The sequence below is a fragment of the Felis catus genome, chromosome D2 (genome assembly GCF_018350175.1).
Source record: "Felis catus isolate Fca126 chromosome D2, F.catus_Fca126_mat1.0, whole genome shotgun sequence".
Classification (NCBI taxonomy): Eukaryota; Metazoa; Chordata; class Mammalia; order Carnivora; family Felidae; genus Felis; species Felis catus.
The window spans coordinates 72,761,927-72,782,653 of record NC_058378.1 but is presented as its reverse complement, the minus strand read 5'-3'; the positions used below and the strand labels follow the sequence as shown (position 1 = coordinate 72,782,653).

The 20,727-nt window shown below is 46.3% G+C and overlaps 1 protein-coding gene across 4 annotated transcripts in view; it reads left to right on the top strand.

Annotated features, from left to right (window-relative positions):
• GFRA1 (GDNF family receptor alpha 1) overlaps positions 1-20,727 on the top strand; it is a 211,433-nt gene that overhangs the window by 139,089 nt on the left and 51,617 nt on the right. For all 4 annotated transcript variants that reach the window (XM_045040726.1, XM_023240978.2, XM_023240975.2 and 1 more), the window contains one exon: positions 8,567-8,903. In XM_045040726.1, coding sequence (XP_044896661.1) covers positions 8,567-8,903 — 337 coding nt within the window. The remainder of the gene's footprint in view (positions 1-8,566; positions 8,904-20,727) is intronic.

Below are 20,727 nucleotides of genomic sequence, written 5' to 3'. Positions count from 1 at the left end.
GCTCTAAAATGAGCTGTGGAGAGGATGGCACTCAGAGTTATGGCAAAGCTGTCCGGAAGCCTCCCCACGCAGGCGAGAAGGCGCGTGTGCCCAGACCATAAAACACAGGCGTATGCCTGCTCCTCAGTGCAGTGTGTGAGCTGATGGGGAACTGGGTGTGACTCAAGAGGACTAAACGGAATCATTGTGTACATTTCTTCCTCTGCCCTCAGGTCATCAACGTAGCATTTCTGAGCATGCACGGTGGGGGGTGGGGGCAGGGGGGTGTCTATCAAATAGATATGGGGGGGATCAGTCTTCTCACCAAGTGAAACCCAATTCTCCTTTATGTGTCCTGCGATTTATGGAGTGTTTAACCAGGAAAAGAGGTGAAAGAGGGGTGCTAAGAGTTGCTTTCCATATTCTGTGCATGTGATACTTTTTATTTTAATAGGGTATATTTGAATCTGGGTTTTGTTTTGTTTTGGTTTATTTTTTTCTTTTTGCCAGTCTTTTGCTTGAACATTTTCAAACATACAGAAAAGTGGAAAAAATGTTACAGTTGACCTATCTAGATTCTATCAATAAATGAGAATGCAATTGTTTTGTAAGTATTCATCTATCCATCCTTCTTTCCACCTATCAATTCATCTACATTTTTTCAATGCAGATATCAATATACTTTCCTACACACTTCAGTATACCTATCAGTAATCAGTTTTTAGTATTTGTTTAGGCTTTTTTTTTCCTTTTCAGGGAAAATTTCTGTAAAATTTCTGTATATACAAGCTTTAAGTGTACCATTCTCTAGGTTTTGACGCAAACTTCTATCGAGATAGAAGCTACCATCACTCCAGAAAGTTTCCTGTCCCTTCCCAGCCAATCCTTACCTCTAGCCCCTAGAAGCAACCATTCCTCTGTTTTTCATCATAAATTGTTTGTCTGCTCTAGAACTTCACATATATAAAATAATTGAATATGTACTTTTTTTAAAATTGTATTTTAGAGAGAGAACCTGCATGCATGAGCTGGGTGGGGGAGGGGCAGAGGTGTGAGAGGGAGAATCTAAAGCAGGCTCCATGCTCAACATGGAGTTTCACTTGGTGATGGATTCCGTGACCCTCGGATGGTGATCTGAACCGAAATCAAGAGACACTCAACTTACTGAGCCACCCAGATGCCCCGTATGCACGTTTCATGGATGACTTTTTTTTTTCTTCAACGTAGTAGTGTTGAGATGTATCCATGCTATGTGTGTAACAATAGTTCATCTGTTCTTAATTTCTGAGTGGTATTCCATTGTGCAAATAGACCACAGCCTGTTTAACCATTTTCCTATTGATACATGAACTGATTTTCCAGTTTTGGGTTATTATCAATACAGTGTTATATTCTTATACAAGTCTTTTTATGGATGTTTATCCTCATTTCTCTTGGATAAATATCTAGAAGTGGAAATGCTGGGTCATAAGGTAGTCATGGGTTTACTTTTATAAAAAAGCTGCCCAGGGGTACCTGGGTGGCCCAGTCGGTTGGGCATCCAACTTTGGCTCAAGTTGTGATCTCCACACTTTGTGGGTTCGAGCCCCGTGCTAGGCTCACTGCCATCAGCTCCCACTCCTCTTCGGATTCTCTGTCCCTCTCTCTCTCTGCCCCTCCTCCCCACCGCTCACATGCTCTCTCTCTCAGGAATAAAAAAATAAACATTAAACAAACAAACAAAAAAAGCTGGGACACCTGGGTGGCTCAGTCGGTTAAGCGTCTGACTTCAGCTCAGGTTGAGATCTCAGGGTTCGTGAATTCGAGTCCCACCTGGAGCTCTGTGCTGACAGCTCAGAGCCTGGAGCCTCCTTCAGATTCTGTGTCTCCCTCTCTCTCTCTGCCCCTACCCCACTAGCTCTCTCTCTCTCTCTCTCTCTCTCTCTCTCTCTCTCTCTCAAAAGTAAAAAAAATATTAAAAAAAAAAAACTAAGAAAAAGCTGCCCAATATTTTCCCAAAGTGGTTGGACCATTTTACACTCTCACCAACAACATATGAGATTCTAGTAGCTCTACATCTTCGACAGTATTTGGGTTGTCAGACTTTAATTTTAACCACTGTGGTGGATGTGAAGCAAGTCTCATTGTGGCTTTCACTTGCATTTACTTCCTGCTAACTAATGATGTTGAACGCTTTTCATGTGCTTCTTGGCTGTTCCTATGTTGTCTTTTGTGATGTGTCTGCTCAAATATTTGGCCCATTTTTCAATTGGTATTTTTTTATTACTATTATTGAGTTTTAGGTATTCTACATATATTTTAGGTACTGATCCATTGTCAGATATGTGTTTTGCAAATATTTCCTAGTCTGTGATTTGTCTATTCATTTTCTTCATTTATTATCAGTGTCTTTGGAGGAGCTGAAGTTTTTAATTTTGATGAAATCTAACTTACCAAATTCTCTTTCTTTTATGCTATGGCTTTCTGTGGTCCTCTTTAAGAAAACTTCACCTACTTCCAAGATTGTCTTATTTTCTTATAAAAACTTTGTGATTTTAGCTTTTAGGTTTAAGTCTGTGATCCATCTTGTATTAATTTGTACATATGTGGGTTTTGGTGATGTGGGATTTTGTTGTCGTTTTTTATACGGATTTTCAATTATCCTGGTACTGTTTGTTGAAGAGCACTTCTATGTTAGATGTTTTTTAGTGACTGTCAAAAATTAAATAACGGTAGATTTGTGGGTGTATTTCATCTGAGTTCTGTTTTATGTTCCATTGTTTGAATTGTCTATGCCTATACTGTATCACACTGTCTTGATAAGTGCAGCTTTGCGGTAAATCTTGAAGTCAGTATAAACTCCTTCAACTCTGTTCTTTTTCAAATTGCTTTGACTATATTATGGCCCTTTGCATTTCCATATAAATTTTAGAATCCACTTGCCAATGTCAATGCATATTATGATTTGGGGATAACTGTTACCTCAATGATATTGTGTCTTCTTATCCATGAACATGGTATGTATTTCCATTTATTTAGGTCTTCCTTAATTTTCTCAGAAGTGCTTTTTAGTTTTTAATGTAGAGGTCTTGCATGTCTTTTGTTATTCCTTTTTAAGTGCCCTTTTTGAGTTCTCTTATAAGCAGAATTATGTTTTTAAATTTTCTTTCCTAAAGTTTTGCTAATAGCTTACCAAAATGCAATTCATTATCATATAGTAAATGTTATCTCCTTTGACATTGATAAATACACTTACTGATTCTAGTAGTTGTTTATAAATTCTTTACAATTTTCCAAGTCATCTGCAAACAGAAATGTCTTCCTTTCCAATCTCTATCCCTTTTATTTCTTTTCTTTGCTTTATTGCAATGACTAGGGCCTCTAAGACAATGTTGACTACAGGTGGTAAGAATGAAATCCTTCATTAGTTCCTGACGTTTTGGGGGAAAAGTCAATATTTCACTATTAAATATGATTTTACCTATATGTTTTTCATAGATGCCCTTTATCAGATTAAGAAGGTTCTCTGCTATTCTTAGATTGCTGAGCATTTTTTATTATGGAAGGAGTGCTGAAATATGTTGAATGCTTTTGCTCTGTCCATTGAAATATAATCAGGTTTTCTTCCTGTCTGTTAATATGGTAAATTACATTAACTTTTAAATATTAAATCAGCCTTGCATTTTGGGATAAACTCTAGTTGGTCATGGTTCCTTATCCTTTTAACATAGTGCTAAATGCTATTTACTAACCTTTTTGAATCTATGTTTATAAGGAATATTAGTCTGTAATTCTCTTCTTTTGTTTTCATCATGTTCTGCTATTTGGGTAAGACTGGCCTCACATATCAAATTGAAAAAAGGGTCCTGGGAATATTCTGCGATTCAGAAACAAAAAGCAAATCACACACTGACCTGTGAGCTGGAAATCGATTCACTGTTGTTGTTGTTGTTTTGTTTGTTTGTTCTTTATTTTCTTTTGCCGCTCTGAATGTGCCAGGTTGTGCATTCTGAAATCTTTCACAGGTTCTGAAATAATGGTAAAGAGATGGTGTTCTGGCAGGGCTATATATCGAGGAAAACAGAATCAGCTGAAAGTGGGTTTGAGTCAATTGCTAAATGAAGTCAAGTTTGAGCAATTGGTTTGGACATAAGATGATTCATTCTGTTCCCACTTTGTACAGAGCTTTTCCTTTGAAATATTGCTTTTCTTTTTGATAACATTAAGAGGAAAAAAATTAGTAGTTTATGTAGTTTTAACAACTTTGAAAAGGAAGCTAACATTATTATAATTAAGCAGACATACACTGGACCATTTTTTTCTTTTAGTTTTCTTAAGATATAATTAACATACAGAACTGTGTGAGTTTGAGTTGTATGGCATAATGACTTGACTTATATATATTGTGAAAATATTATCACAAGTGTAGTTAACATCCTTTACCTCACACAGAGACAAAAAAAAAAGAAGAATGCCTTTGTGTGTGTGATGAGAACTTTTAGGGTTGACTTTCTTAGCAATTTTCAAATATAATATGGAGCATTGTTAACTATAGTCATCATGTTGCACATTACATGCTCAGTACTTATTTATCTTATAACTGGAAGTTTGTAGCTTTTGACTACCTTCATTCAGTTCTCCTTCCCCTGCCTCTGCTAACTACAAAGCTGATCTTTTTTTTTTTCCATGAGTTTGGTTTTTTGTGTTTTTGTTTTGTTTTGTTTTGTTTTGTTTTGTTTTGTTTTGTTTTGTTTTGTTTTGTTTGGGGGGGGATTGGTTTAGATTCCACATAAAAGTGAGATTGTACTGTATTTGCCTTTCTCTGTCTGACTTATTTTACTTAATATCCATGTTGTTGCACATAACAGGATTCCCTTTCTTATAGCTGAATATTATTCTATTGTGTGTATATATGCCATGCTTTCTTCACCCATTCGCCTGTTGACGGGCACTTAGGTTGTTTCCATGTCTTCCCTATTATAAATAATGTTGCAGGAGCGCCTCAGTGGCTCAGTCAGTTGAGCATCTGACTTCAGCTCAGGTCATGATCTCACGGTCTATAAGTTTGAGCCCCACGTTGGGCTCTTTGCTGACAGCTCAGAGCCTGGAGCCTGCTTCGGGTCCTGTGTCTCCTCTCTTTGCACCTCCCCTGCTCACACTCTGTCTCTCTCTCTCTCAAAAATAAACAAACATAAAAAAAATAATAATGTTGCAGTGAAAATGGGGGTTTGGGTATCTCTTTGACAGTGATTTTATTTCCGTCAGATTTATGCCTAGAAGTGAAATTGCTGTATCATACCGTTCTGTTTTTAATTTTTCAAGAGAACTCCACACTGTCTTTCATAGTGGCTGTACCAATTTATAGTCCTAGTACAATGCACAGGGTTCCCTTTTCTCCACATCCTCACCAGCATTTGTTTTTTCTTGCCTCTGTGTTAGCCATTTTAACAGGTGTGAGGAGATACTTCACTGTGGTTTTGATTTCCAGTTCCGTAATGATTAGTGATGTTGAGCACCTTTTCAAGTACCTCTTGGCCTTTGGAATGTATTTTTTGGCAAAATGTCTTTTTAGGTTCTTTGCTCATTTCTAATGGAATTATTATTGTTTTGCTATTGGGTTGTAAGAGTTATTTATATATTTTGGACATTAACCCCTTATCAGATAAATGATCTGCAAATACTTCCTCCCATTTCATAGGCTGCCTCTTCATTGTGTTAATGGTTTCCTTTGCTGTGCGGAAGCTTTTTAGTTTGATGTCCTACTTGTTTATTTTTTATGTTGTTCCTTCTATCCTATCCAAAAATTCATTGCCAAGACCCCTGTCAAGGAGCTTTCTTCCAGGTCAATTTTTCTAAAACTTATGTATAATACAGGCTACTTTAAGAGAGGAATAAGTGGTCTGGACCTCATGTGTTGAGTTTTATTATTTTTATTATAATTTTATTTGACACTCAGGAAGAAAGAACTATAAACTTTTATTTTTTTAATTTTACACAACTATAAAAACAGCACACATGTTCAATATGAACAGAACTTTGAAAACAATGAAATGCTAAGTTAATAACATTAATTTGATGTAAGGGGTACTAGTTTTGTGGAAACTAAATTAATTCTTACAATTGGAAGATAGTTCTCTGTTTCAGCATGACTGCTTTGGAGGATAGCAGGCCTGGGTTCCTAGGTGTCATGTGATGACTTAATTGTTCTGCCATTTTCTTCCACTTGAACTTACATGAACCGTTTGTTCATATATCACTGGCTACATCATTTCAGTATTAAGTACACCTCTGTGCCTCTATTCTTTTTAGCCAGAGATCACAAAGCACCATTCAATACCAAGGCAAGTGGAAATGCAGGTGGTAAAATTATGTACCAATTTCTAGCCTTAAGGGCCTAATCCAGAATACCCAGAATTTGGTCATATCAATTTATTTTAGATTATCACTAAGAATGCGTCATTTAGAAATCTCCTGTGCAACTCTAGACCTTCGAGAATATGAATCACTGTTGCTGATGGGCCCAACAGCACGACATTAAAAGTCTGAAAAGCGGAAAAGGCTGGAAGTGTTACCGAGGCCTGTAGGCCCTGGTGATCCTGTCAGAGCACATGGTGAACATTTCATTTCTTGAGTCCTGAGGAGTTAGCGTGTGAAAACAGGGGAGCCAGAGGGAAGCTGGTCTGGGAAGGTCAGGATGCAGAAAATGCACCAGGTGCGCTTGCTAAACCAGGGATGTATGTGCAGCCGCTGGCTTCTTGTGCTGCTCGCCCGACATGGGCTGGATGTCTTGTTTATTGCCTTTCACATTAAATTTTTGGATTCAGGTGTCGTAGCAGAGACGTGAACCTGAGGCATAATAGGGTTCTGCCTGGTGGTGCCACGGTATCATTTTGTGATTTCGGACTTATTGTGTCCAGGGTTTTCTTAAAGCAAGACCCATCGTCAGTAAAACAGGAAGTGTTTTTCTTTCCCTGAAATGTTAGACTTGCCTTGTGTGCCGTGTCCCGGTTTACATTTAAAAAAAAACATTGTAGTGAGAACTTTTACCATGAGATTTACCCTCTTAACACACTGACCCTCGTAACTGTGTAATACAGCACTGTCAACTGTAGGCATGAGGCCGCCCTGCAGATTTTTAGAACTTACTCATGTCTAAGACTTGATGCCCCTTGAATAACAACTCCCCGTTTCCCCCTCCTCCAGCCCCTGGCCACTACCGTCCTACTCTCTGTTTCTCTGAGCCTGAGTGTTTTCGAAACCTTGTAAGTGGAATCATGCAACGGTTGTCCTGCTGTGACGGGCTTATTTCACTTGGGATAATGTCCTCAGGGTTCATCCCTGTTGCCACCTAAGGTAGGATTTCCTTCTTTGTGTAAGGTTGAATAACATTCCGTGTGCCCTTTGGACGTGTACTAAATGCACCACTCTGTCTTTCAGACCCACCCAACCCAACGGACCCCTTCTCCTCTCTTGTCAGTTCTCTAGCCTCTTGTAATTTCCCAAATGCCTTCATGGCTCCCATCAACTGGGGCACAAAGAGAGTGAAGGGGGAACCCAAGCAGGGGCTGAATAAGGCCTGAGCAGGAACTTGCTGGAGGAGGGGCAGGGGGCAGGGCTCCCACAACCAGCTTCATTTCCTTTGTCTGCTCATCTTTTGACTTTGTCCGTTGGGCCTGGCCCTGCCAGTCCACCTGACTACTGCAGTGGCCCTGGCCTCCCCCGTGCTCTCTGTCCAGGCCGCACCGTGGGCAGCTTGGCAGTGGACAGCTCTGTTTTCTCTGAGCATGAGCAGAAAGGGTTTGGGCAGAAGGCAACGCATGTTTTGTGAGATTCCTAAAGCCTATGTTTGTAAGCCCATTGAAATTCCATCCAGAACACTAGCTGAGTTTTTCTAATCTGCAGCCTCAAGACCCATAGATCCCACATTTTGTGTGTGGCAAGTTAAGTGGTAATTGAGGTTTGCAAATTTTCACGTAATTTGTTCTGGTTTTCTTCCAATGGCCTGTGAGCTAGAACTTAAATACAACCTTGTCGTAGCCGCTTCTTCCTGTTTAGGGAGCTGGCATAATATTTTGTCTTCTAGGCTCAAATAACCATGTAATTACTCTGTAATCATATAGTAATTAGCATGTACTATATGCATTTATTACATAATTATATTCCTGGAGGAATTGCATGGCAATTATACTTACATTCAGCATATCATTTTATATACTGCATAATGAACAAGTATATAATTTGTTGCTTTTTTCTTTTCTCCTAATTTCAGTTTACCGACCAGGAGCTGGAAACTTATTCTCCTGTTGCCTTGTTTACACGTAGTCAGGCAGGTGCCTAAGCAACCTTCCCTCGTTTGGCCTCGCTCCGTACCGCCTAATTATGCATCTGAGGGAGCACTAGGGACTTGTGGGCTGCCCTGGGTCCCCAGCCTTTGCACACCTTCTATTTTCTCCTTGTCGTGAACTCATTACCTATTCGCTTCAAAACACAGAGTTGATCAGAGCTCGCCGCAGCGCCAGGGAAGAGGCCGGATCTCGGTGAAGACAGGCCAGTGTGCGTGGCCAGGCGCCCGGCACTGCGATCACACCTGCCTTTCTCTCCTTTGCAGTGGAGCACGTTCCCAAAGGGAACAACTGCCTGGACGCCGCCAAGGCCTGTAACCTCGACGACACCTGTAAGAAGTACAGGTCCGCGTACATCACCCCGTGCACCACCAGCATGTCCAACGAGGTCTGCAACCGGCGCAAGTGCCACAAGGCCCTGCGGCAGTTCTTCGACAAGGTTCCGGCCAAGCACAGCTACGGAATGCTCTTCTGCTCCTGCCGGGACATCGCGTGCACGGAGCGGAGGCGGCAGACCATCGTGCCCGTGTGCTCCTACGAGGAGAGGGAGAAACCCAACTGCCTGACTTTGCAGGACTCGTGCAAGACGAATTACATCTGCAGGTAAGCGGGCTCCGGCAGCCGGGTGATTAACGAGCCGGCGAGGAGAACCTTTGTGGCGGCTTCAGTGGCCAAGCTCCTGTTTTCTGAGGTTCAGAAACGGGAGGGGGGATGGGTGAGGCTGAGGGGAGGGCAGGCGGTGGACCGGATTGGCCAGAAACTGACCTCTGCGTTGACACAGGGTTTTTCAGAAGCTGGTCAGGAAGGTTCCTCTCGTTAACCTGGGGAAAGCTTTGAGAGGTGCTTAGTAAGCACAGAGGGTCACCTGAGGCCAGGTGACTTAAAGGCTTGTGCTGGCTCAGCAAAGCTCTGAGCTGCTTCCAAGGATCTTAACGGGTTAATTGGGTCAGGGGAGGGGTGGGCTGCAGATATGGGGGCTCTTGACTGTCAAGGTCTGAAATCTGGGAGAGACCAGTGAGAGGCACTGTGTCCAGCCCTGAAGAGAACTTCCAGAATGCCTGGGTCTGTTCTGGGCCGTTGCGTCATCCCTGCGGCTAAGAAAAGCGGGCACCCTCTTGTTCGGTCATGCTTCTGGATCTCAACCCGCATCAGAACCCTCTGCTAAGCCCTGCCTTGTTGCTGAAAACAGTACCTTCCTTTTCCTTTTTGGCCACATCGTTCATTTATTTTAATGTCTGAGGGAATCCACGAACACATTCTCCGTGTTAAAAAGAATAACAAGGAATAAAGAATTAGGTAGCTGCCCCCTCCCCTCTGCTCCCACTTGCCCTCAGCTGCCACTGTCAACAATTTGATGTGTGTCCTTCTAGAACTTAGGGTTGCATTCAGTTGCTGATGGATGCAGGCAGATTTTGATAAGCAGAGACCTGAGTCTTTGCAGCCTGAGGCGATGATAGTGTTGCGTTCAGATGTGCAGGCTGGATCCCGGGCTGGAGGTGCGGACGGGGCGTCATTTTGACGACAGGTGCACTGTATCCCCAGGGTAGAGCCAGGAGCCTCCAAAAACCATCTCTGACAAAATCCTGTGCACTCAACAAATGTTCACAGGTGGGTGGGCAAGGAGATGAGAGTGTGACTGTGTACTTGTTTTCTTATAGGCTCCCCATTTCTAAAGAGCAGAGAGCAATGGTGAAGGGGGGGCCATGTCATATTTTGAAGATACTGGTGAGCTGAGTTTCTGGCCAGTTTTATTCTGATAGAATGACAGCCCATTCTTTGCTTAAACTAGTTCCAATAGTGACCAAAGACAATTAAAAATCCTCATTATCTGCAGGATTCCTCCCATGCTGAAGGTTTTTCTGGAAGTAATGTCCTTCCACTTGTTGTTATTGTTGGGAGCAGGTGATTTGCCGTGTGGGGAAGAATGTAGATGACCCTTTGTGCCCTGGGATGAGCCAGGTGCTCCCACGGTGCACTTCTCCAAGGACTCTCTCACTCCAAGGCCTCTGCTCCCCTGAGATTTTCTTAGCTATCGGCTAGAAGCAGGGACACAGCTTGCTAGAAGGAAGGGGCAGAGCCTGTGTCCAGCCATAACCTGGGGAAGCTGGTCAGCCAGGGAGTAGAAGACCTGCCTGGGGGAGATGAATGTAGCTGAGGAGCAAGGCACAGGGAAGAAGCTGTAAGAGCCGGTTGGGAGAAAGCAGGGATTCATTTTTTTTTAAGTTTATTTATTTATTTTGAGAGAGAGAGAGAAAGAGGGATGTGAGTGGGGGAGAGTCAGATCGAGAGAGAGAAAAACCAGGCATGTCAGCATGGAGCCTGACGTGGGGCTCGAACCCAGAACTGTGAGATCATGACCTGAGCTGAAACCAAGAGTTGGACTCTTAACCGACTGAGCCACCCAGGCGCCCCGGGAGCAGAGATTCTGAACTGCCCTCCTGCGAAGACTCCCGGATCTGAAACTCAAGTTCCTGTGCCCCCTTTAGTCTTCAAACAGAAGAGATCCCTCTTCTGGGTACCGGACTTGGCTGAAAGCCAGCCAGCTACAGCTCCTCCCTGTCTCTACGGTAGATGTTACTGGTGTTCTCTGATGGGTCCAAGCCAGGTGGCCTCAAGACAGGAAGCTGTATGGGGAGGGCACGGAGCTGTGGGCGAGCCCAGCGAGCCGTGGCCGGGAGGTGGGAGAGGCGGGTGATGATGGAGACTTCCCTTATCATTGTGAGGTTTGTCTCGCAAGCTCCGCAGGAGATCTGTGACCTCTCCTGCACAGGCTGAGAGCCCATCCTGAGCCCATTGCCTGGCCTGCTCTTCTCAATGTAGAGAATCCTTGGAGAGCTGGAGTGAATTACCCAAGTGGGATTGCTTTTCTGCTGAGCTGTAGTGAGAAATAGCTGGAAATTTGGGAACTTGGGGCGTTCTGGGGGAGATGGCAGAAGGAACATGCAGAGAGCAGGGGGCTCAGACTGATCTACTGAGAAAGTTCCAGGAATTATTTGTGTTTTGAGACAGCCTCAGCAGCAGAGAGTGGCCTCAGCGGAACGGGGCAGAAATGTACGGGGGGAACAGCGGGGACAGTCCTGCTTGGTAACTGATGGTGCCCGGTCACACCAAGGTGGGGGGTGCAGTGACCGCGGCTGCCGTGCAGTGGGGTGGTGGCCTGAATAACTGGAAGGCTGTTTGGGAATCCAGATGCCGGATGACCCAGGGGCCCTACCAAGTGAAATTTGTCTCAGTGGGAGCTGATGGGCTTTGTAGCCTGTCTTGAGTCTTCCCTGGGAAGGTGAATCAGCAACTTCCCCGGTGGTACCCATTGCTAAGTTATTTAGCCTATAATTTCTTTCCAGAGCCTCGACTTCTTACTGAGGATTACCTCCTCCCTGTCAGATGTGGTAAATGTAATTTAAGCTGCTGGGGAGACTAGGGGTGTTTTCTTTCATCAGATTTTATTAATCTTGTCTTTAATTTATGCCTTCTTTCAGTCTCTCGTCCGTCCATCCTGATGAGGCCCTTGTAGTTACTAATGCCCAGGGCAGCAACTGGTACTCCCGGGAGCTGGGGCTGCCTCGGGGTTTCGCGTTACAGGTACCCTGACCCTTACCCACTCAGAGAGAGGGAGGCACCGCGGATAGGATGACTTGAGACCTCCTTGAAGTATTCCCAAAGGAAAGGGACAGCGAGAGGAGAAATTGCTTCCTAAAAACAGTTTTCTTTGAAAGCTCACACTTCTCAAATGCTTCGTTTGCATCTCTACATCGGCGGCTGTCAGAGCTGCTCCGGATCATTAAAACTCCCCTGCACTTAATAGTTTCCAACTCGAGGCACACGGGCTCCTTCCGCCCGGGTCCAGCGGTGCCTCTGCACAAAACCTGTCTCTCTCCTGCCCTGTGCCTTCAAACAGACGAGTCGCAACTTGAGCCTTCCCTTTTGACTCTTTTCTTTTTTTCCCTTTCCCTTTTGGAGAAGCTGACCGGTTCCTTTCCTCTTGGGGTGGTTGGGACCTCCAAGCTTGTCTACAGAGGTATTATGAGGAGGGCGTGATGAAAGTTAAAAGGCTCACCTTCTTCCCCTGAAGCACTCTGCCTCCCTTGCCAGTGGACCCTCTGATTCCTTTCCTTGGTACCTGGAAAGCCAGGAAAAGAGGGAGCTTAAGGCTACTGAGCAGCTCACCGCCTGTGGCTCTCGGTGCTGCCTCATGGTGTCGCTGTTGAGAACGACCTGGAGGAGGCTGGGTGGTTTGGTGGCTGTGCCCTTCTTGGGCCATTCTGCACAAGCCATAAAGGTGCTGCATCCTGGGGCACCAGGGGAACTTTGTTCCTACTCGGTATATAACCAGTTTCCCAAAACATTGACATTGTGCCCTGGGGGTGGGGCCCTAACAGGTTCCAGCTGGAGCCAGCCCACCGACTTAAACACGTTGTATCTGAGACTTTTCGCTTTACCGGAAGTACGTTTGGAAGTGAATGTTGCATTCCTTCTTTCCTCCTTTCCTCCCTTCCTCCCTCCCTTCCTCCCTCTCTTCCTGCCTCCCTTCCTCCCTTCCTCCCTGGCTGTGAGATCTAGTACCGTTGTCTGTAGGCACAGTGTGCTATAGCAGATCTCTAAAACGCATTCATCTCGTGTAACTGAAATTTATACATACCGATTAGCAGCGCCCTGCTCCCCGCCCCCCATCTCTCAGCACCCGTAATTCTGTTCTTTGCTTCCATGAGTTTGATGACTTTAGATACCTCGTATAAGAGATATCATGCAGTATGTGTCCTCCTGTGACTGGCTTATTTCGCTTAGCATAAATTCCTCCAGGTTCATCTATGTTGTCATGCATTGTGGAAGTTCCTTCTTTTTAAGGTGAAATAGTGGTTGGTCAAGGATATCTCATTCTAGAAAGATTCTGATACTGCTGAAGCTCAGAAGAGAGGGTATCAGGGCCTCTGAGCCCTCTGATCCCAAGGGTTTCTTGGGGCCCGGCAGATCACTCCCCTGGCACCCTGGCTCTGTGCCCCCATAGTTTCCAGGAGTGGTGGCTTTGATCAAGTCACCAGGTATATGGTTCTGTCTTTCCCCAGGGACTGAGGATTCTATAATTGTGTCCTGGAGGCCTGGTTTTTGTTTTGTTTGTTTTTAGCAGAACCAGGAAGGCCTCTCAGGTACAGTTCCAGAGGAACAGCATATGTAATTTTCAAAATACTGCCCTAGCCAGCACCACTTTTTCACCCTGGGGCTGACTGTGTTATACTTCGAGGAGATGTGTTGTTGTGAATCTATTAACTGGACAACCGGAGAACACATCACAAAACCACGCAGCAGATATCTGTTCCAGTAACTTACTTGGGCTGACAGTGTTAGTGCACCTTTAAAAGGTGAGGAGTGTTTCATTTGCCTGGAATCCGATCTCCTTCCCACCACGCACTGTGGTTCTCAGAAATCAAGGACATCCTCCACTGCTTCGGCTGCATTCCCGAGTTGAAAACTGGATTCTGTATTACCGTATCTGGGCTTGTCTTGACATGCGGCAAGCACAGGAGAAAACGGCTCAAAGGATAATTAATGCCTAAAACTAGATGGGTAGATTAATTTGGTACTTAATTTTATTTTACGCTGATTCATTCACAAATGGAAATCAGCAATTAGACAATGCAAACTTTTGAACCATGGAAAGAAAGGTTCGGGAATATGAGAAAATACAAGTAAAACATTTTCCAGTTCATTTGAGCAGTTTTTACTTCAAATGATTACATGGGTGTCTTTAGCAATGCATTCGGAGTGCCGAACGGCTAGGTTTTTAATGTGCCCCCACCTGCTCGAGCAGCCTGCCGCCCAGCCTGTGTGCTGGGAGCCCCCTGGACCCTTGAGGGGGAGCTCCTGTGTGCAGGCGGCAGATTGATCAGGATCCTGAGAAGAGCAAGGATGTCCTCCAAAATCCGCTGCCACATTCTTTGACCCCAGCTTCCTGTTGGGTCTTCCAGGCCCCCACCCCCAGCCTGTGCACTGAGGAAGCCAGTGGCCGTTCAGCACCAGCTAAGCCTTATCCGAGCCTCGCCATCGACTGGGCTCAGAGGGGCAACCCGAGCTGTGAATCAGGCGAGAGCCTGCTACAACTTGCTCTATCTTGTCACCTCGTATCTCTTTCCTTATCTCTCTTTTGGCAGAGGCCGGTGTGGAGCCATTTGTCTGCCACTGCTGGAGCCTGTCGCTAAAAAATGCCTGTCTAGATTTACATCCCATTCTCTGTCTCTCCAGCCAGCCCCTTCCCTGTGCCTGCCCAAAGCTCGGAGTCCCTGCTTCAGTTCCTTTGCTCCTTCCTCCACCTGCCCACGTCCTCACCATACTCACTTTTGCCATTCTTGGCCCGAGACAAAAGAATCACAGACTCCTTTCTTTATATTTGCACATTCTGTCAGTTATTAGATACGTGTGGACACATGGAGTCTTGGCATCAGAACCGTCTTTTACCATCTTTGAATTCGTGAAAGTGAGTAGAAGAGGGATGGAATGCAGTCTGCCCAGGAAGCCCAAAGAAAGAGCCCCCTATTTCTTTGGGGAAGGAGGTGTCATCACGGAGGGTCTCAGGAGCCAAGAACATCATGGAAGAGAGGCAGAGAAAGTCAAGCAGAAGGAAGGCTCTGGGTTTGGGGAGGATACAGTGGTAGAGGTGGGAGGTATGGGCCTGGAGACTCTCCTGGAGGGAGAAAAATCAGTGTGATATAAAGGCAAGGGGTTGGGAACCACTAGTGCCATGTTGAAGTATTGACTTTGTCCATTGAAGCTTTATGAGGGGAGAGAAACATGGGCAGCTGAGCCTCAAAGGGCTTCTGGGTTGTAGGGTGGAGGAGAATCAGCTTGGGAAGAGTCCAGGGAGCAGGTGGGAGATTCTTGTGGTGGACTGGAGGAGAGGTGACCAGGAGAACAGAATGATAGTTGGAAAACTTGAGGCACCATGGAAGGGAGGACTTGAGGATTTGCTGAGCACCTGGCATAGACAGAGGCTAACGTGGGTCTCTGCAACCTGGTGGCCTGGCAGATGATGGTGTTAGTAGCCAGGATGGGGAACAGAAGAAGGAGGGATGGACTTGTCTCTTGGGTTAGAGGTAGGGGAAGAGGACCATGAATGGTTTGGGCCATGCTGTGTTTGACACTTTCATGACTCTTTCGGTCCATGAGAGAAACCTAACTTAACCTTCTAGGGCATTAACTCATAGGACTGGGAAGGCAGGGTCATTGAACACGACCAGAACGAAGGGCACCGTGTCACTAGCACTGCATTGTTACCTCGCTGCTCCCTCGGACTGCATTTTTCTCCTGTCCTGTTTCTCCACGAGTGCTGCCACCCACAAGTCCATGCACATATCCTATAATCTCATAGAGACAGACAGATGCTTCCCCACTGCAACCTGTTAGAAAAATTCCATATAAGGACTTTGATTGGCCTTGGTTGTGGCATGTGCCCATCCCTGGCCCAGCCGCTGAGGTGAGAGGGGATGTATACTTTGACCCACTGGAAGCCACGGTCAGCAGAGTCTACTACTAGAGGCAGGGAAGGAGTGGCTAAGCTCAGAAGAAACCAGATGGGGTCTGCAATGCACAAGGATGTCTGTGTTCTGCATGGAGATGAAAGGTTCCTACAGCCAGGCACTTAGAGGTAAAGGCACAGTCCTTTCAGTGGCCCCAAAGTCCCACAGGAACTGTCCCTTTGCCCTTGTCTTTCTGGCCTCTTCTCCAGCCATCCTGTCTTGGATGTCTCTGCTTCCTCGAATGCACCAGGCAGGTCCCGCACCTAGACCTTTGTTCTAGCTCTTCCCTCTGCTATAACCACTCTTTCTCCAGATGCTAACTCCCACACCTCCAACTCTCCTTAAATCTCATTTTAATGAAGCTCGCACCACCTCCTATTTAATGCTGTGTGTCCCCTGCACATTCCCAACCTTATTTTGCTCTCCTTTTTCAAAGCACTGATCACCTTCTAACACATTATGGAGTTTACTTATTTGTTTTGACTATTGTTTTCCTTTTCACTGGGATATAAGTTCCACAGTTAGGATAGATCTATGATACATCCTAAGTGCCCAAAACTGTGCCCAGGAAAATACCCTGTTCTTACTAAATGTTTGCTGGATAGGTAAATGAATGGATACATTTAAAACATGAATGGGTCTCAGACAAGGGGCTAGGAGTAGATTTTAGAATGATCAACACAGAGGTTGTTGAAGATACATCATAGGATTTATTTCCCAGGGAAAGGTGGTGAAAAGAGAAATAGACCAAAGACCGAACCTTACGAACGCCAGGTTTATGGTAAACATGTCTAAAGAGACGTTATAGAGATTAGAAGTTAGAGAGTTGGAAGACCAAGAAAAGTCCTCTGCAAATCTGAGGGAAAACAGAATTTTAGGAAGAAAAGTGTGGTGAGCATGGGTGTCAGTCACTTGGAGGCAAAAGGAGTAGAACTCAGAGTAACACTGGTTTGAACACAGGAAATCTGTCCATCCACCCAACCACTGTTTGTCCATCCATCCATCCATCCATCCACCCACCCACCTATCTGTCCATCCATCCATGCATCTACCAACCTGTCTCTCTATCAATCCACCTGTCTATCCATCCATCCACCCACCTGTCTGACCATCCATCCATCCATCCATCCATGCATTTGCCCATCCATGCATCCATTCACTCTCTGCCCATTTATCCGTTCATCCATCCGTGCATCCACCCACCCATCTGTGCCTCCATGCATCCACCCACCCATCTGTCCATCCATCCATCCATCCATCCATCCATCCATCCATCCATCCAACTGGCTAGCAGTTATTGTGCCTGGAGTGAAAACCCAGCTTCTCACCTATAGTGCAGCAAGGAAGGCAGGCGCACATCCAGTCATTACAGGCTGGCGTGGTAATCTGTGGCCAGGAAGATACAAAGTGCTACGGGAGAACAGAGTGAGAACAAAGGTGAGAACAGCTCACTCAGAGTGGTGGGTCAGTACAGCTTCCTAGAAGAGCTGCCATCTGGGCTGGAAGGATGTGCAGCCTGGGAGAGAGAAGTGTGGCACTGATGAGACAGGGGCCCGGGCCTGTGGGTGTGAGGAAGGTGCGATGTAAGCGACAACCCAGTCACCGCGCTTTGATGATAAGCAACGTTGAGAACGCTGTGTAAGTGTGGTCTCTAATCTGCCCAGCTGCCTTGCGGGGGGACAGCCCATGGAGCAATGAGCCCAGGGATGGCCCAGCTCCTGCATGGAGGAGGTGGGGGTCAACCGGGTCTTGCTAACTCGAAAACCTGGTTTCCGTCATTTTTTTTCCAAATGATTGTCTTTCGTGACAAGAATACAATGTTCTCACACTGTTCAGCCTTACTGCCTTTAGTTCCAGACAAGCAGAATGATAATTCCGGCCAGCCTCTGAATCTAGACACTCTTCATGGCTCAGTAACTAAGACAGCACCAATTTTAAAGACAGTTTTAGCAGACAGTGAGGACATAATGTCCGTCAGAACCCCCTAGCATCATTTAAAGAAAAATCTACTCAGGTAATACATGCTCATTAAGCTCTTACTTTATCTAATTTCCTTTTGAGCACTCATTGCTTATTACAGGGAGCTTTCTCTGTGACAGCTTACTGATGACAAGAGTTGTTTCTACAGGTAGGAGAAAAATGCTCTTGACCACACTGGTTTATTCTGTTGTTGTTGTTGTTGTTGTTGTTGTTGTTGTTGTTGTTAACTCAATCATTCACTCAGGGCGCATTTATTGAGCACAGTCTGTTTGGCCTCGAGGGTCTCGATGTGTGAGTCATGTGCCTGTCACCCAGTAGCTCCCGCTTCACCTGGTCATACTCCATGAGTCTCTGCCAAACTGTCATGGGAGTTCAGAGTCCTCAACCCTCACCTACCCCAAGGCGGCAGAAATCAGGGACCTGGCTGTGTACCTCACGGGAGATGAATTCTTTGCTGTCACAGAGTGACAGCGAGCTCTAAATAATCCATGGTTATGTCACCAGGCTGGGGTCACCCAGGTGTCTGCCTTCCTACCTTCTCCCTGCCCTGTGGCCGTGTCATTAATCAGAGGAAGACCTCCATCTTGTGAATAGCGTCGTGACCGCAGCACTGGTAAAAATGGTGGTGGACGAGAGACGTGGAGTCCTTCTCGAAAGTGCTGAAGTCGGGATGGGTGGGAAGGCCCTAGGGGTCAGCTGCTGGCAGCTGAGAGGAGCCCCAAACGATCCCCTCTGCTGCTTTGTGCGGCTTGTTCCTCTTCAAAGGGGACCCTCCTGTTCTGCCCAGCAGCCATTTCACATACTAAACCCGTGAAGTTCACAGGCAAGCAAACTGCCTTTCTCCTCGAGCCCACCTAAAGCCAACCACACAGATTTTATGATCTCTTTCTTTTTTAACTCCAAAGGAAAGGGTTGCTTCCATTTCATACAGCTCTTTTTGCAAACAGTTTTATCCAGTGAGCAAAGAATGGGGAAGGGGAGACCTCAGTGTTCCCGGGGGGCTACCCTCTCATCCAGACCAATAAGTTTTTGGGGTCCAAGGGCATCCTATGCTGACCAGCATGCTGGCCCCATAAGCTGAGGCTGTTACCTCTCTGTCCTTGCCGTGCACAGGAGACAAGGTTTCTGTTAGTCATGCACAGTTTGCACTTGACAGAAGTACCCACGGTCCATGACCCAGAGCAGTCTCATTTCTGTGTGAGGAAATCTGCCCCCTCGTTTGCGGGGGAGCTATAGTGTATGACTCGCGCCTGGGTCTCATAGCCCGGCTTGGAGCCCTGCTCCGCCCAGGAGACCCCAGATCCCCACTCAGGCATCACCCCAAGTTAGGTATCCCACAGTCACATTGGCATTTACATTTCTATGGGGTATTTCCAACTCAGTGAATGGGAAATCGTTCTGTAATTTCCAAAAGCAATTAATTAGGCAGAAAATTTTGCATCCAAGAAAAACAAGAATTGAAAAGAACCATCAGTGTGAAAAGTTGCACACCAGGCTGGAGTTGGGCCTCCCCCCCCCCCCCCGCTTTCCCAGTGGTTGTCAGTGAGTGAGGTGGACCTAGGCGGGCGCCCTGGTTCTGCTAGGGCATGGGCAGCTGATATCTATGCCAACGAATCAGCAGTTGGGGGTGCCTGCCCCCCAACACAGCAAACACTCAAGAAGTATGTCCCTTGTTCTTTCCGTAAGTTGTTATCATAGAGGACCAAAAAAAGAAAAAAAAAAAGCTGGAAACCCAGATATAACATTCCCTTCCCCCCAGTAGCATGCAGAGACCTTTAAAGGAGGACTGGTGGGTGGAGGGGGTAGATTCTTACTGCTTTACACTTGTATGCACCCACGGCATTAAGCGGCATGTGGAAATGCCAAGGCGAGGCCGGATTGCCAAGCTTTCCACATCACCGTCTCTCCAGTGTGGCACCGTCAGGGAAAAGCACGGGGGCAGAGGCGGGGGTGGACGGAGTCCAGAGGTGTTTGGAGCGTGTGTCATCCCAAGAACGTTCCTGTCCAGAATAGACAATTATTGACACACAAAGATACGCAGTGAGACACGGGCGGAGGTGGCCACGAGACTGTTGGGCCTCAAGTGCTAGATTCACTATTGTTGCAATTGAATAGGCAGTGGGGGGACCCCTGGCAGCCTCCGGGGGCACGTGCTACTTCAGTGACCCAGAGTCACTGTGGATAAAGGGTTCTTAGAGGTGCTTGCGTCTGAGTCAGTGATGTGAGCGATCCAGCAAAGGGCAGTGACTGACTCAGTGCCACCGAGACCGATCCCTCCTGTCCCCTGGGTGGTTCTGTGCTGTGAATCATCCTGTCAGCCCATCAGGAAGCAAGCCACGACTGGGGGCAGAGTGGCTCGTGATTCAGGAGCCCAGGATCTGCAGAGCCGGGGACAGGATGACAGGAATGTGTGGATGGCGGTGACGGCGATGAAGGTGATGACGAGGAGGGCAGCATTCGTGTGGCATTTGCCGTGTCCCGAACACGGTGCTGAGCGCTTCGCCGCAACCCCCGAAACGGGGCTGTCGCCAACCCCTGCCCCCCTGTCACAGATGAGGAGTTCACACAGTGGTGTCCCCGGAACGAAAGCCCAGAGGGGGCCGCAACCTGTGTGCCCCTTGCAAACCGCTCACATACTTTTCCGAAGGCGCTCCGTGAGTGTGGAGTCGAGTTATTCCATTTAAAACAAAAATTTTAAACAAGAGATCTTTGCGTCTTGTCAGGAGAGGCCTTACGTGCCCCTCACCAAACATTTTTCGCTTCTCGTTAAAACAGTGGTTTTCGTGGGGCGCCTGGGTGACTCAGTCAGTTAAGTGTCTGACTTTGGCTCAGGTCATGATCTCACGGTTCATGGGTTTGAGCCCCGCGTCGTGCTCTGTGCTGACAGCTCTGAGCTTGGAACCTGCTTGTCTCCCTCTCTCCCTGCCCCTCCCCCACTT